This window comes from Merops nubicus, unplaced genomic scaffold (genome assembly GCF_000691845.1).
Source record: "Merops nubicus isolate BGI_N331 unplaced genomic scaffold, ASM69184v1 scaffold33921, whole genome shotgun sequence".
Lineage (NCBI taxonomy): Eukaryota > Metazoa > Chordata > Aves > Coraciiformes > Meropidae > Merops > Merops nubicus.
This window is the reverse complement of record NW_008588193.1, coordinates 23,047-41,044: the sequence shown is the minus strand read 5'-3', so window position 1 is coordinate 41,044 and position 17,998 is coordinate 23,047. Positions and strand designations below refer to the sequence as shown.

The 17,998-nt window shown below is 40.0% G+C and overlaps 1 protein-coding gene across 1 annotated transcript in view; it reads left to right on the top strand.

The window, feature by feature from the left end:
* The first annotated feature begins 802 nt into the window (after window positions 1-802).
* Window positions 803-17,998, top strand: part of LOC103781482 (angiopoietin-1 receptor-like) — a 39,983-nt gene continuing 22,787 nt past the window's right edge. Inside the window, 3 exon segments of the mRNA XM_008949201.1 lie at window positions 803-949; window positions 1,683-1,808; window positions 3,629-3,845. Of these exon segments, the coding sequence (XP_008947449.1) occupies window positions 803-949; window positions 1,683-1,808; window positions 3,629-3,845 (490 nt within the window).

Here is a 17,998-nt window from a genome sequence, read left to right as displayed (position 1 = left end):
ACTTTCACAGTCAGGGTGGAGAAGTTATTCTCAAAACCAGATAAAACTGTGTTTTTTATTTTTTGTATCTTTACTGTGTCCCCTCTTAAGCGTCTCATGTCTGGACAGTTTCAGTCTTTACATCTCTCTTGATAAAAGAATCCATCCAGACTTCTAACTTCTTTAATTAACTATAGCTCTTTTGTTTCTTTTTAATGGATTGTCAGAAGTAAGTGCTGTATATTGTAGCACATGCTCATTTTGTAAGCTACAACAGTTCTTATTCTGTGGAGATACAGAAGAGTTTTCCTGTACAGAGTGAATGTTTAAAGCAAATTTGCCTATTTACTCTTGTAAAACTGCCCAACTGCCTTATCATATACAAGCAACATAAATAAAAACATGATACTAAAATATTAACAAAAGCATTTTTTCAATTACCTGCATTATTGCAGTCAGCTTCTTGTAAGGTATCACCACTGCTTTAAGACTTTAAATTGATGAATGCTGCAAACAACTTTAACAACAGAAATGCCACACTGTGATATAGAAAATCAATACATTTTCATTTCTTTGCTTATCGAGTGTAATACAGTAATTATAATACAGGAGTCCGTCTTAAGAGATGATTGTGAAGATCAGTTTTTTTGTTTAATTAACATTAACATTCCCATTAATATCAAAATCAGAAAGATATGCAAGAGCTGTTTGTATTGCTTAAGTATAGCATAAATGTTTATGTACTGGGCAATGTATTAAGAAATAAAAAGTAATGTTACTTAGAGATTGTGTATCTGGTGATCTAGAGAGCCAACAACTGCAGATGGACCTGCAGAAGATGGAACTCTTGGAAGGCAAGATGGTTGATGAACTGGCTTCTCTGAAAGACAAAATTGAACAAACAAAAATTGATTTGGAGGTCTATAATGATTTGCCAGCTCTGAAAGCATCAGGAGAAGAGAAGAAAAAGGTAATGCATGAAGCCTTGGATTATTCAGAAGTTACATGGTTTTGACCACCTAGTGCAGGGGCACCAGGACCTATGACCGGTATCCCAAGTGACAGCTGGAAACTGGACTTGCACACCAGTGCAAATTAATCCAAATGGTTCTCTGCTTATATATGTGACTGTAATGGTTTGAAACCTGCTGCCCCTGGTGGGTGGAGATCTGAAACCCTAAACCAGGTACAAGCCTGAATGAAAGGGGCGTACACCTGTCCTATTCCCACTCCCCTTTTCCTGTGACTTATATATGTGACCAGGGTACATAGAGCAAGCTATCCCTTCTGATAACTTCCTTCCACAAAATTTCCCACCTATTTTATTCATTCATCTGAACTTTTCCACTGTAACTTATGACTGCCCAGAAGTTTGAATTTAGCAATCTAACCATGGAACCCAAACAAAAAATAAAAATAAATAAAACAAATAAAAATCTATCCTGCACTGTATTTGCTCTAAGACAAACTCTGTCTAGAGCACATCAGCATGGATGGTCCAAGCCTACAATTTGGTCATAACCATTGAATGTTATCTTTAGGGTAGAGCTAGAGAAAAGCCTTGTGACTTCTTTATGCATATGATCTTGTTCTGAAAGGAGGAAAAAATAGCATCTTGAAAGCCGAATTAAAATAGTTTGCCTGTAGTCCACAGCAAATTAACTCATCCATTAATCAGTTTGTGTTGTTTTTTTCCTGATTAGAGACTCCAGGATGACAAAGAAAAATTAACAAAACATAGCCATGCTTTCAAGAAAATAATGGATCACTTGAATACAGAGTATGAGACACTCAAAAGAGAGCTGCAAGAGAATGAGACACATTCTCAGGTATAGCTCAAGCTACATATTATATCTTCGGTTTTTTCTTGTCACTTTTCTCATACACATGAAGCAATGCATGGTTGGAATCAGCTTATTCCTTCTTGGGGAGTTTTCAAACTTTTTTTTTTTTTTAAACAAAAGGTAATATTGTGCCAAGAAATTTCTTGTAAGCTTTGAATTTCAGCTACTAGGCTGAGGTTTTTGTGAGCTTTAAAACTGCGAATCTTTTGTTTAAGTGTTTGTATTAATCTTGCTCGGAACTCTTCCTCTTTTTGCCCTTTGCTTGAGGAGTTTCAAAATTAGAAAGAAACCACAGGGAAAAAAAAAAAAGTCACTACTAATTAGACAAGATTCCTTTTGCTTTTAAAACTGTAGTGATTTTTTTTTTTCTTGCAACATGTCCTTTTAATTCCATTTCCCTTCTGCCAATCCTTCTGCTCCTTGCAGACCACTGAAGTTTTAGGGTTTTTTCACACTTATTTAAAGCCAAGAAACTATATTTACGTTTCAAAACTGATTTGGGAAATAAGAGTTTATAAACTCTAATGTTGCTAAAAGTTTATGTAAAGTACGGCATTTCTTCAGTCCATTAAGCTGTGACAGTTCTATTTCAGTGTGTGCACAAAGGATTTGTTACTCTGCTTTTGGCATCATGAGTGTAAATGTCATGATGAATAAAGGTATGTCTGAAAAGATTAGCTGACATGCATCAGGCATTTTGAAACACAAATGGCATTTATGCATCGTGAGGTTTTAGGCAATTTTGCAAGCAGTGAACTGTATGAGTTGGGGCCTTCGAGGAGTTACTATAAAAATGCACTGAATAGTTCCTTTTATATATATCTGACAATATTTTAAACCTAGGCTTCTTTACCAGCTGTATTAAATATAGCAACATCTACAAAAGGGGCAGTAAAAATTATAATTGGTCAGAAATATAATATCTTGTAAATAAATGACTGATTCTTAACTGTGAGATTTCTTTTGAGTGATAGAGCAACTATTTTCATGTTTCTAGCTTAAGAAAAAGCTTTTAAATAAAATGTTGCAATATTTTCCTGATTCATTACCTTACTTTCCACTGCAAGTTTAGCCTCAATGATTTTCAGGTTTTGCATTTAAAAATAACATCTGCATATCTTGAAATGCAGAACTTTGAACAGTAGGATCAGAAAAACAAATACGAAGTAGTATTGTAAGGAAGCAGCCATCGATACAATGTCCACATTAGTTTCCTGTTGATGCTGAAAGTATTGAAGAAGTGCCAGCACTTAACCCACACTCCCACAATCTTCTTGCTGCAGCTCTCTTCTTATCGCAGCTTCTGGCATCAGGCAGGAAACTTGACTATGGAAGTAAGGAAGTTTCTTCTGTATAGCTCAAAGTCGAAGGCAGTGTCAGGAAATGTTGTATCATTGGTGATTTTAGATCTTACTGATTTTACGAAGAGATTATTTAAATTATATGAAGTATAGTGAGAATTAATATCTCCCTGCACTGTTCACCTTTTTACTTATGAGTTGCTTACACATTTCCCTATATGACAAATCTTGAACCCTCCTCTGATTTTTTTTTTTTTCCATATACCACTGCAGTTGCTTGCAATGCTTTAATAAAAATAGATGGTTTAATTGCTAAGTTATATATGGGTTAATCACTGGCAGGTTTAAAAATCATTTTGCTATTGTTTCTTATTTCTGTGAGTTTTCTGTGTAATAACTTACTAGGTGGTAAAATACAAGGAATTGATACGTTTTTAGGATATTCCTTGTATAAACTATGTGTGTCGTTATCGCTTTCATTTCTGGCTCTTTTTATGTTTTCAGCTTACAAATTTGGAGAGGAAGTGGCAGCACCATGAGCAAAATAACTTTATGATGAAGGAATGTATCCTTTTCTTTAAGAAATACAGTGAAATTCACACACTATTAATTGAGGAAGAAGTCTGTTTCCTCCAGCAGAATAAGACAGGACGGAATGAGGAGCAGGAGACAGGGGAGCAGGGGAAAGGTGATGGTTTGCCAGTGTCTGGTTATCTGATAGGTATTATATATAGCAAAACTCCCATGTGTTGTCTGAAACAATTTTATGGGGTCCTAAAGCATAAGATTTGTCTTGCAGTCTTGAGTTTTTCCTGTTGGGTCAGTTTTGACATTACATTTCATACAAAGATCATCTTCATGTCTGTCCAGACACGTCTGAAATTATCTGGCAAGTGTAGAGTCATTTGAAAATCTGTATACCATGGTGACTTTACATTGTATTTTGCAGTTTTAAAACACCAGAAATATCAATGACAGTAAGCAACAAATTGTATACATTTAATGCATTTCCTATTAAATAAAAGAGGACTTGCTTATTGGGGAAAAAAATCACATAAATGTGGTAAAATATGACAAGGAGATGCTTCAAAATGGGCAGGGATGGGGGAATCTGTCATTATGTGATGCTAATTAAGGAGTTATGTTATACTAATCATACAAATTCCAAAATACCAGCAAAGTCCGACTTGCTGCAAGTGACTTTCATAATGCAGCTTTTGAAATTAGGAAGTGAAGTTAGAATCGATGGTTGCTCTTACCTTGTGCTGTTGTAGAGTATGGTTGCACTTTTATTTTCCATTCTAGGGACTTTCAACTCACTACAATAAATTCACTTCTTTAAAATTATCTAGGAAACAAAATTCTGAAATCTCAAAGATGCATAAAATCACTATTAAATAATTACGGTACAAATGTAATTTGTAGAAGTAGCAGCAAAGCTAGACCATATCATCCAGTGTTCTTTGTTGGACAATGGACATGGATACATGTCTCAGAAAATGGCACAGGTATACATTTCAAGCAATTCTATCATAGCCTACCCATCAGGGAAAAAATTGGTCGGTGTATAGCACTGTCTTTTTCATATACCAAATATCCCATTTCTGCTATCTGGTAAGTGGTCAAAGTCTTAGAAAAAAAGTCTGAAAAATGTCTTGGACAACGTAATGCAATTTGATCCACCTCCTCTATGAAGGCATAAAGTCATTTCTAAGGAAATGTTTTGTTAAGGCCAGAATCTTAGATCCTATTTTTTTTCTAAACAAGAAAATTCTAAAACAAATAAAGATAAAAAGTTGATCAGGATATTAAAAGTACCACCTAATTTACTGCGACGTATTTATTACCTGTGAAAGTGCAGGCCCTTATGTGGAGTTTTGTGTCTGCTTGGGCCAGTGGGAAGAAAGGTCCTGCTTTCTTGGACTGGGACTTCTGTAGTTCTAAACTGTGTGGCTGTGAATAGCTGAGTGCCTTTAACTTGTTTTGTTTGCCGTGTAACAAACAGCAGATTCTTCTGCAAGGGATCCACAGCCTATATATTTAAAAGCAAAACAGACTCAGGTATGTAATCTCCTTTTTTTTCCATGCTTGACATGAGATAGCATCTGGCAAATTGATGTAAATCTTTTAGACTCAGTTTGAGTTTTTTCCATTATTCCAGCCCTTGACAGTTTTCACAGAAGGAAACTTACTATATTTTGGTTCCCTTGTGATCTCTAATTATGCTAATATTTATACTGGCAGTTTGTTTCCTTAATTCTTTCAATCAGTCATAGCAACAAAAAGTCAGGAGAGTGACTACCAGCCAATAATGAAGAACGTGAGAAAGCTGGTCACAGAATACAACAAAGCTCTCATAGAAGCTTTACAGAACACCAAGAACTGAACCCAGGCACTTCCTTCCTGCCCCAATGGACCAACAATGAGAGATGTGCACAGGCAGCATGGAAAGCTGGACTCCTGATCTCATTTGCTCACCACTACAGTGACAGATGTTCTTGAAAGTATTTTTCCAGGTTTTTAGAAGTCACATATTTTACTAGTATCCTTCCTTTTGCAAAATTTAAAACTTTTAGAAATAAATTTCTGAATTTTAGAAACTGTAGAAATAAGGAGACACCGCACAATGAGCGTAAGATCAATGGAACAGTTCCCTGAGGCCCAGTCTGCTGGATTGCATCTCAGAGGTGGAACTCGAGTCTGCTCTACACAACGAATCTCTGATTGTCTTGTAATCTTATCCCTGCCAAACAGAATAGGAGTTTGCCTTGAATGAGGACTGCCTGACAGGCTCTTACAAGCATTATCTTAAATGAAGTGTATAATAAGACAAATGCTAATATCACCATCGGATCCCTATTTAAGTAGCAATTGATAAGAAGTAAGGAAAACTTCTAAGGGTGACGAGCACACTTTTAAGTCAGAATAGCTTCATGGTATAAAGTCTTATAGTAAAAGCGAAGGTACTTTGCGTCTGTCAGTAGATATACAATTCCCCGTGGAGAACTGATTAACTTCCCCAGTTTGTATTCTTTTAATGTAATTATAAAGCAAGAACTATAATAAAAAGTAGTGAAACACAGCTAATACTGACCTTGTGTGGAGCACTTTTATAGTATTCACCAATAAAGGAAATAGTGGAAAATTACTTGTGTTTTCTGCAATGCTTTTTTTTGCCTCGGGTTTCAAGCTCCAATGTAATTTTTTTGCTTTGACAAAAATACATAGAAACAAATCTGATGTAGAACAAAACCAGGACTGATACAGAAATAGAAATGCACTCTGTGATACAGAAATTTCAGGAAATGTTTACATAAAACAAAATTTCCATCTATATGTTTCCCTTGCATCCTACATGTAATGTAATGATCAACTACCCATTGATAATTTTGTTCACTTGGTATGTTGTGAGCTAGTCCTGATCAAAGAGAAAAAAGCGCAGTTGACAAGAGATAGGAATTTTAGCCAGACAGTAATTTAGCCTTTTACAAAAAAAGGAAAAAATTAAAACCATCATAGTCTGAATTTATACTTGTTCTACCCTCTTAGAGAAGTTTTCTGAAGAAGAAGTAGACTATATGCATCACTTTATAGAACTGGAGTAGACAAATAATGAGAAAATGTGCGGAGTCTGTTAAAATGGAAGTTCCGTATTTTTGTCACTAAATTTCTCCAAATCTGTGGTTGTCATTTTGAGTATAAAGAGGTATATAAAACAAAACTATTGAAGAGTCTTGCAGAGAGCACCATGCTTCCAAATTCAGCACAGTAAATGCTGCTGCTCTGTATATTTATGTCTGTATAATGGAACAGGATTTCTATAAACCAAGGACTGTTATCTAGGGGAAATTCCCACTAATGTCTCTTCCTTCCTGTCAAAGTTTCAGCTATTCCAGAGAGAGACCATTATTTGCTTAGATAAAGTTAAAGTCGAATATTCTCACCAATCAAACCATCAGCAGGAGAGATTGCCTCCTGAATTCCACTTTTGCTGCAATAATATATTTTAATGAACAATGGAAAAAAAGCTGCAGACTGAATAAACAGATTGCCTTAAATTCACTTTCACTGTGGGAAGGGGGTGGTTTTATTCCTCAGTAGATTTTCTGTAAGATAGCACAGTAAAGTTTACAGGTTTTTGTTGTGTTCCCCAGGATGTTCCTGTCATGGAAGCCCTCTCTCCACCTTGCTGTTCTTCTCCTTGTTCTGTTGAAGGATGTCCAGATGAGCTGCTTCTGTCTGAGAATCTCATCAATCATTCCATCTTTTAACAGTTCATCCTTGTGATCCTGGATCATGGTCATGGTACCCGTGGCTGGAAAGAACTGTGTGGATTCTACACGTTGAGCTACGCCGGAGGTGTTTAGTCTCCCGGCAGGAGATGAAGAACTCATTCCCAGTAGTGACTTGAGTAGATGGTACCCATATCTAGTTCCTAAAGCCTCAGTGAAACTAAGCTTTTATTTAACCTTTACTTGTACTTTTTTTTTTTTTTTTAGTACAAGTTTAAGTAACAAGCACATAGCATTTTTTCTTTGAAGCTCCTGTGTGTCTTTGAAGACACTAATTGAGTATACAGGTCTCTCTAGCCAGGCAATTTTTATCCATTTTATGCTATAACTTCAAACTGAGAAGGTATTAAATTAAGTGGCAGCACCTGTGGGGTGGAGAAATTTAAAACCTTTTCTGCTCATCTGTCTCAGTAGGGCTGAACTGAGGTGCCCAGGAAAGCTGTTCAATATTCAAGGACCACCTTCTCCAAGCCCAGGAGCAATGTGTCCCAAAAAAGAGGAAGGCAAGCAAGAATGCCTGGAGGCCTGCATGCATGAACAAGGAGAACTTGGGCACACACTTAGATGCAAAAAGAAAGCCTACAGGGAGTGGAAGCAAGGGCAGGTATCCTGGGAGGAATACAAAGAAGTTGTCTGAGCAGCTGGGGATCAGGTTGTAAGAGGTAAAGCCCAGATAGAATTAAATCTGGCCAGGGACATCAAGGGTAACACATAAAACTTCTACAGTGTTAAAAGGAAGGCTAGGGAAGACGTAAGCCCTCTCCAGAGGGAACCAGGAGACCTGATTGTGAGGGACATGGAGAAGGCTGAGGTACTTGACTTTTTTGCCTCAGTCTTCACCAGCAAGGGCTCCAGTGCCAGTGCCCAAGTTGCAGAAGACAAAGTCTGGGACCAAGAGAAGGAAGGTCTGCCAACAGTAAGGGAAGATCAGGTTCAAGACCATCCAGGCCTGTCCTGAGGTATTAGGATACCAGGATTGATAGTGTCTGTTACTCCAAACCCTACTTCATGGCCACGCTGCATAGAAATAAGCATTTCTGTTTCAAAATCTTCAACCAGAGGTTCTGTTACTTCTATGTTTGTGCTTTTCATGAAGATGAACACAGGAATAACTGTCGCTATTCCTGGCTCATAACTGGACAGTGCTGCACCTACCTTGTTCCCGTATTCAAGGACATTGTCATATCTTCAGGCAAACTGTATTTTTGCTGCAGGCAAGAGTTAACCTTTTTGTTGGTCCTCCTGCTTCATCTTACCTTTATTGCTTTTCATTGTGATAAAACCCCCCTTATTTTTCTTTCAAAATGAGTCGATTTTTCCCTTGGGTTTAGCGAGCCTAGAAAACAACATGCAGCATTCCTGGCAGAAATTCCAGATGGGCAGAACACTGAGATTCTTTTTTCGTTCTTTCTGCCTGATGACTTTAGTGCTTGTGCTTCTTGTGCTGTTAATGTGCTGTTCCACAGTTGAGCGGATATGTTTCCAAAGTGAAGTGGTTGCAAAGTCTTTCAGTACACTCCTGTTTTTCTCCTGCAAGTGTAAAACAAAAGTACAAGGCATAAGGCAGACCTTATGATGAGGCACTAGCCATAAGAATATCTTATTTTGAGGAGAAAGATACTAAAATGCTTCCTTTGTAATAGTTCTGCAGAGGATCTGCTTTGAGTGAACCCCTTGGAAACATGTCACATAGTGATAAGGCATCTGGGTGTAGCGGACATCACAATGACGTGAAGCGAAAAAAGGCTCAATTCTGAAAGATCATAAAGTTGACATTGTCTGGAACGCATGCACAACGGTGAATGTCAGCTGAAGGCTGAACACGGTGTGTATTGCAGGTGACAACTCCAGCCAGAGCAATCCTGTGAAATGCAGGTTAATCACTGGGAAGGGAACTGAATTACTCCCAAACAAAACAGTTGTAATGTTTTTCCTCTTTGGTAAAGAGGAAGGAAACCTTTAAGCATTTCATAACTGCAGAGATGATCTGAATTCAAATTCCAGCTTGGATCAATCATTCTTTGGGACAGAGAGAAGTTTGCAGTAGAGGAGGAAATGTTCCTTGCTCTGACTTGCAGAATACTCCAGCAGGTTCTTCTTTCAAGAAGGAGGACTAGATGAACAAGCCTCCCACATAAAAAAAAAAAAGAAAGAAAGAAATCCAGAAACATAAAATGATCTGTTCTTGTTCCCTCTTGTAAAGCCATCTTTCCAAAGCTATGCTCATCTAAAGTGACTGGGCAGCAAAGGACAAGTAAGGTGCAAGACCTCTGTCTCCAACACACAAACATGCGTTTGCCTGCAAATACTGTTTCAAGAAGAGTGAGGGAGACTCAGCACCTCTGAAAATTAGACAGGAAGTAACCATTATAGCGGAAATTGTCAGTATTATCAGTCACCCTAACAGTTATGCATTGGAGACAAAATTCCAAATAATGCCTTCAGATTTTCAGTATCCTTACTGTTCTTTCTTTTCCTTCCAAATTAAATGAAGAGGTGTTTAAAGTCATGGACTTGCATTCAAGCTTGATGTATTTAATGATCTTTTAGGATTCTTGAGCTGAAAGTTAATGAAGTTCTTTACCTATATGCAAATCTACATTTTAACCTCACTTTAAGATGAGACGTGCATGTCTTTCACACTTCTAGTGAAAATTATGTCACACTAGCAATTGGCTAAAACTTGTACTGATATAGGAGAGTCACACATGCACAGTTTCTTTTGACTTAGGGACAGCAGGAGTGTTAACATCACTTCTGCTTGTGCTCCCAGAACCTGATCCAATCTTGGCAGAGAAAGAAAAGCTTGATTTGGGGCTAATGTAGCGTATGTTCAAAATCACCCACTTCAGCAGATCTTCTAAAAGACAGAGTAGATATCCTCTAAAGTACAAAAAAAAAATGGGCTCAGAAAACAATGACAACAACAATGCAGTTTTGTCCTTTTAATACAAACTAAGTGGGACATCATAGCTTGCTTCCTTCTCACTCATGTGAGTTCATATATGTGTTCGACATCATCAGTGGCCATTACAGTTACTGGCTCTTAAGTTCACTTTCACACATTTTTTTTCTCCAAGCACTTCTTTCATGTAGTCTGGGTCCCTTTTGTCAGCAAAGAATTGGGTAATAAAAGTTATTATTTTGTCATTCTGCTGACAACAGGTTATTCTAAAATCTAAATTAAGCCTATTTCAGCAAAATACAAGTGACTTACAAAGTAGAAGTTTCCAGAGTACAGATCAAGGGGCCCGAAGTCCTTCCCTATGACTTCACTGGTACACAGGCCCTAAGGCACTCTCGTTTTGGTTCATCTGCTGAACTTTCCTCATTAGTAAATTCCCTTTCATTTCACCAAGTCAGGGGAAGGAGCAGCAACAAAACCCAGACTCTGTTACCTTTTCTAGCCCACCTTAAAGTTTCTCACGACCACCTATTACAGTATGACCAGACCTCCATGCTGTCCCTTCCCCATTAGTATGACTTGCCTTCAGCTATGTACAGCAGAAACCTTTACATCCTCTCAGTTTCTACACGGCCACTGCATTCTGTAGGGACAGTCATTATCCTGACTGCTGAGATGAACAGCAGCCCATGGCCTCTGACTGTCCACCTGGCTGCTACCTCTCAGTCACGTTATCCAAAATAGAAGGTTTAGGGGCTGTGATTGGCCTCAGTGACATAGGTTTCTCTGTAGGGGAGAACAGGATCTGTTTAGAAAAGAAGCTTAAATTCTTGTCATTTATGAGCCTCTGCTTCCCATTAGCTGACTGTGGTGAGTAATAATTCCTAACGTTCCTTTACTGCCTCCTGCTAACACATATTAATATCGTGTCAAGGCCAAAGCAGTGGCTTCTTTCCAAAAAGCCTAATACAGCCAGACACTGCCAAAGGATATGTGCTTTCTGCTAACACATCTACCTGATTAAAGAAGTGCAGAGTGGCATTGTTTCTTTTTCCTCCTCATATTTTCCATGCACTACAGCATGTATGAGTGGATTGTCCTTGAGACAAGCATGCTGCTTATCTAGAAAGGAAAGCCTGGTGTCAGGAGATCAGGGCACTTGATGTATCCTAGAACTAGCCTTCAGCAAACAGAGTTATGAAAAGCCATGTTTAACGCTGGGGTTATATTCACATGTTGAAGGACAGTTTGTTTCCCTGCTGTAACTACTTTAAAAATTCATGCGTGTTATTGTGATGGGTACTAAGATAGATGTGAATGTTGATATGTGTCAATCAGGAGTTAGCCAACAAAACTGATGGTCCTGAGAGGAAAGCTTTAGAAATTGCATGGGGTTGGACAGCCTTTCTCTGTCTTTCCAAGCGTCTTTGGAAAAGACAAAGGGTACAGTCTATGAGGCTCAAACACAGCTCCATACCCACCAAAACATGTGCCACATTGATTGGCCAGACCAGTAGTCAGCAGTCTCTATTAACCCAAGATGCAGCAAAAGCTGGAGTAAGTCAGCATCATATTTTACTCTTCCTGCTATCCTCACTTTTAGCCCATTGTTTTTTCACTGGCAACCTGTTTTTGCCATATGGCTTTTTCCAATTCTTCTGCTGTTTAAAGATGAGGGCAGACTGAGATTTGGGATCCTCTTGTTTGTAGATCCGTCAATATAAATTGTGGACTAGATAGAGAGCGATAGCCTCACGCATGGCATGGTGCTATGATATCATTGCTGCTTCGTGGAGACGATAGAAAATTCTGCTGCCCTTCTGTGGTATTTAGTAATCAGCAGGATAATCAGATCCTACATTTTTTGTGGTTCACAAGACAGAAAATTTATATGACCTGTTTTTAGAAAGACTAATATTCTAATAACATACACTTAAATATGAGTAAGAATAGGGGAGAAGAGTGAGATCCTTTAAATTCCACAGTCTAGGAAAAGCTTATCATGTGGTTAATTCTGACATCAGTGGGAGGAATAATCAAACTATGGCACCTAAAATCCTTCTAATAGAAACAGATCTAAGCTTAAACACCTATTACATATTAACTGAGTACTTAAATGTATTCTTTTTTTCTTCAAAAATGAAATTCTGTAATTAAACATGAAGCAAATACATGAGCCTGCTAAGGCTGCTATCCCAACCAAATTTTGACTTGAGTAAATATGTATTTCCTCTCTCCCAGCTTCAGCAAGTCTTTGCAACCTTCTTGTGTGGGTGGAGTATTGCATATTTACACTGTCTGATCTCACCCTGGAGATAGCTTCCCTGTCGTGGCAGATGAAATGATCTGTAGGCACAAGCTGATTCTAACAAAAAGTAGTGAACAGCTGACCTGGCCAGCTATACATGCTGCAATATCAGTATCAAGAGCATTCATTTTCCCACCTCCCACCTCACAACAACAATCTGGAGAACCGCAGCTTTGACTGAAGTTGTTTAACCCCCTAACCTTCAGTAAATCAAAAAACGCTGAAAAAAATTGAGGGTGGGCCATGTTAGAAGTAGATTAAATGAGCAGCAGAACACTAGATAGTGACTATGATAATACTTAGTGTCTGGTAATACACCAAGTATTAAGATGTTGGACTGGTCTATACTAGCAGGCTTATACACACAGAGGCAGTGGGGATAATCACTGCCTCTTCATGTCTAAGAGTAGAAGAAAATGTTCTCAAAAACCAAAGAACCAAACCAGGTAAATATAGTTTGTCTCCTTTAAGGTCCAAAATGGATTTTTAGGAGTGTTTGGACCTCAGACTGTTCATCCTGGTTGGGTGGTCTATAACAGACTCCCACCCAGATAGCTGCCTTCTTGGCTTTCCCCTTCATCCTTATCCATAAGCATCCAACCTTACCATCCCAGCCACTGAGCTCTATACAGTCCAGGTACTCCCTAACACAGAGAGCAACACCACCGCCCCTACTTCCCTGCCTAGTCCTTCTGAAGAGCTTACAACCATCCACTGAAACACTCCAGTTGTATGAGTCATCCTACCATGTTTCTGTGATGGTGACCTTGTCATAGCTATTCTGCTGCACAACGGCTTCCATCTCCTCCTGTTTGCTGCCCATGCTGCATGCATTGGTGTAGATGCTGAGCTGTCGATTTCACCCCCTACACCAGCGTGCTGCCCCTCGGCTCATCTCTAGTGAGCTTGGGTTTATGCCCTTCCCCCTTCAAATCTGGTTTAAAGCCCTCTCACAGAGCTCTGCCAACTCATGGGCAAGAATTCTTTTCCCCCTTTGAGAGAGTTGAGCTCTATCTGTCACCAGCAGACCCAATGCCATGTAAACCTCCCCGTGATCAAAAAAGCCAAAATTCCTCCTGTGGCACCAGCCTCTGAGCCACGTGTTAATCAGGCTTGCTTTCCTGTTCCTTTCAGTATTTTTCCCTGTCACTGAAGGGATTGAGGAAAACTATACCTGAGCTCCTGATCCTTCAATCAATCACCCCAGTGCCCTGAAGTCCTTTTTGATTGCTTTCAGACTTCTGCCCACAACCTCATTGCTGCCAACCTGCATAAGCAGTCGTGGGTAATGGCCCAAGGGCTGTACCAGGACAGGGAGTTTCCTGGTAGAGTCTCTAACCCTGGCCCCTGTGGGATGGATCCTGCCCGGGGCTCTCTGTTCTCCTCAGGACGGGATCTCCTACAACAGTTAACCTCCTTTTTTTCTTAACAGAGACAGTCCTAATGCATGGGGCTGACCAACTCACACTGGGCAATGCCCTGGATGGACTTTGATGAGTGTCCTCCTACGCCTGGCCCTCAGGTTCCAGTGCAAGGGCCTGGGAAGGTGGGGGACGCGGGGGGTTTCTCCTGCCTCCCTGAACAGGGACCTGTTCCCATTTCTCTCAGGTCCCCTCCATCGGCCCAGCAGCAAGGGCGCCGGGGACCCTCTGCCCCCCGTGGGACACAACCTGCTGCCTTTGCCTCAGGGTGTGCCTCCACCTGCCTGTCACCCTCTCACACTCTCTGATCCTCCTGAACCTTTCTGCTTCCTCTTCCAGCTCTGCCCCAGGCCGAGCAGACCAGCCCCGGCCACCTCTGCTGCCCTGGTACGCGGACAGGCCCAGGTGCTGCCTGCGCCCGGGGACCGGCTCCGCTGCCCTCCCTCCTCCGCAGGGCACGAGGGGAAAGGAAATTCAGACCGAGACAAAACCCTTGTGGGTCAAAACAAAGGCAGTTTAACTGAAAAGCAATGCCAAGCAATGCCATGCGTGTAAGCAAAGAAAAAAAAAACCAAAGATTTATTCTCTATTTCCTATCCCCAGGAGATGTCTGGCCCCTTCCTACGAAGCAAGGCTCCAAAACATGTAGCTGTTGCTCTGGAGGACAAAGGAGTAGCCTCTCCCCTCCTCCCCCTTCATTTTTCTGCCTTTATAGTTTATAGTTGAGCAGACATCATGTGGTATGGAATATCCCTTTGGTCAGTTCAGGTCTGCTGTCCTGGTCATGTCGCCCTCAAAGCTCCTGCCCCCCCAAACCACTGTTGGGGGGGCCCCTCATCCCACTGTGGGAGGAATGTTAGAAAGAGCCTTGGTGCTGTGTGAGCACTGCTCAGTGGTGCTCACAGCACGGGTGCTATCAACACCTTTCTGACCCCCAAGACAAGAGCACTGCACCATGAGAGCTGCTATGGGAAAATCAGCTCAGCCAGACCCTACACAACATGACAATAGATTTTGGGTGAAAAGGTCTTCCTCTGTGAAACATACACGAAAAGCTAAAAGGTTTTCCTAAGGAAATCAAATCCAAGTAGGATCAGCCCATACCCCATTTCCAAAATGATGCTGAACATTTGCTTTTCAATACTTCTGTAAAAGTCATTCTGGGTGTTAGCATCTTGGCAGAAACCAGGACTTTCAAATGCTACATTGTCATGGGTTATATTTAGCCAAGTGGTAAATAAGATTGCCCTTTATTTGCAATTCTGTTTATATAGTTGAGTGCTGACTTTCCATTTATGTAATTAATTTTTTTGTGATTTTCTTTGTATTTTTTCCTTATGTTTTTGTTTAGTTTCTCAGTTTCGAGGCCCCCCTGAGTATTGTAGCATCTTGATCCCATTGAAGACACAATGGGGTGCGATTCATTATTGCAACAAATTTTCAGTCTGTTTCCAATTGTGAAACACAGAGAAAAATTGTTTCCAGTAGAGCAGATGAGCTAATGGTGTAGTTTGCTGGATAACAGCTGTCTTGGGTTTATAGTGGATTCAGTTTTGTTACTGCTTACTTCACATTTTTATTACTGTGTACTGAGATGTGTTGCAGCCAGCAGCTTACATGTGGATTAAACAAATGAGGAAAAGATGGTAGCACCCCAAGAAATTAGATCTGCACTTTGAGAAGGGGATAACACTTTCCATCTACTGTACCTAGGTGGAGGGAGGACTTTTTACTTGCACTCTCCCGCCTACTGGAGGATGCCATCATTGTTCCTATTTTGCTGACTGTGATTAACGGCAGTCCCCTGCTTCTCCAGCAGCTCCAGATAACTGGTTTGATGTATTGCTGGATGGATGGGATTTGCACTGCCCTGCAGTTCTGCTGATACAAAAAAAATGCCTTTAAGATCCTGCCTTTCCCATCCTAATCTACAAAGGAAACAGGAAAAAGGAACTTAAATTCCCCGTACTCAGACAGCAATGAGACTGTTCCAGCCTGCACCAGTGCTACAGTTTCTTGCTGATGACTAGCGAACAGCATACCATGCAGGAGAAGAGTACCCAGTAAACATCTATCCCCAGAAAAGGATACTCCATGAGTGACTGTAAGAACTGGATGGATATATTTTGGAGAGCATGGACCCTTTAGCACATCTAGTTCTTTATGGATTCAGTCTGATGATTTCAGGTAAGCTTTTGCTTTAATATCTGTAGTCGATCTCAGTTGCAATACTCCTTTCTTGTTTCTCACACAATGTGCAGACAAAACACATGACTACCTAATCTGTACTCCTGCTCTTACCGTTATTGTTTTAAATACTTGTGTTTTTTTCAGTGAGTTTCACTTAGCTCTGTGCAGCAGTCTTGGACTGTGGCCAGCACATTGGGTAGGATTTAGTAACACGTAGCAACACTCTGCTAACTCTTTTTAATTGTTGAAGTAATTTGTTGACACATACACACATTGCAGCCTGGTTTTTCTTTTGATTAATGGTATCAACTTTTTCATAAAGCTCACTTTCAAACCACAGATCTCTTTCCCAAAGAATATCTGCTCTAAATATAGACTAAATATTGACTTTTTCTGTGACCGACTTCATGAACTGGCTGTGAAGCAGGAGAAGTTCATGTTTCTATGTATCACAGTATCTGATTTTAGACAATTTTTCAGATAAGATTCCACAACTGGAATTTAGAGGAAAGTCAGTAGACAAAAAGGGCAGAAAAATGCAGATTGTATAAGGTCAATGAATAATACTTAAAATACAGCTAAAGAATTATATTATTAGCAAATGTCATCAGTGTAGCAAGTCAGATGTTAGCCATGAAACATCTGCAGAAAGGTATACAGTGAGATTACACTAATGCAACTTTAGTTGATAGTATTTGAAGCAGTAATGTTACAGATGCTGTGCTGAAGCTGTCACAGTCAGATCCCTAAGAAGCCTGCACTCTTCCCATCAGATTCTTAGTTGCTCAGCATTTAAGTATTTCTTTCTCGATTCTTATTTTGATTTCCTTGACATTTTCTTCTTGGTAACATACCAAGCAAAAGCTGTAAAAGACAAATAAAACTCACACAAATATCCTTAGGCTCCTAACTCAGTCTTAACTATTCGTTCAGATATGCATATGTTGTTCCAGTCCATCTCACAGTAAAAGACTCATATGCTGTAAAATTGCAGATTGTGCTGCAATGAAAACCAGAAAGTAGTAAGGAAAGGCAGAAGTTCTCATTGCCGTGTGACCTGCTTTAGAATTTCCAGATCATCTTGATTAGCAGCATGATAATAGGGAATGATACCATGAACAAATGAGTTTGAGATCTGAGATCTGGCATCTGTAAAAGATCAGAGAGTAACACAGGCCAAAAAAAAAAAAAAAAAAGTGTTTGAAATCTGTTGAATGCTTGTTTGGAAGTATTATCATCTAGCTTTTGCTGTAATAGGCTGCATATTGTCCAGCAACTTAATGGCTTAAGTTTTTTGATTGTTTAGCTGCATGTTCAGCTATTCAATATCTCTAGCCCTCGGATCACTTCTAGGACTTCCCTGTAAGGAGATATCTGGTGCTGTAAGCATTATGGAGAAGTAAAGGAAGCCCAGTTACTCTGAGTATTTTTCCTTGCCTCTCCTGCTCTCTGTGTGGCAACATACACCTTATTGACACAGAAAGCAAGCCACCATCATTAAGTCACAAACGCGAGAGGAACAACGGTTGCCTGCAGAGATCAGCCATAAACACAGACGGTGCAGGCAGTGCAGTGCTGAAGAGCTGCCAGTCACTGCCTTTTCCACAGGGTCTGAGCAGCGAGGTGTGTGCTGTAGTCACACCCATCTCAATAGATCTGTCAGCTTTCCCGCCTTTGTTTGAGAATGATATCATGTTTCCTGGGGCGAGCGGTGGAAGACAATGCGAGCCCGCTTTCCCCTAGATACTGCAGGCGGAG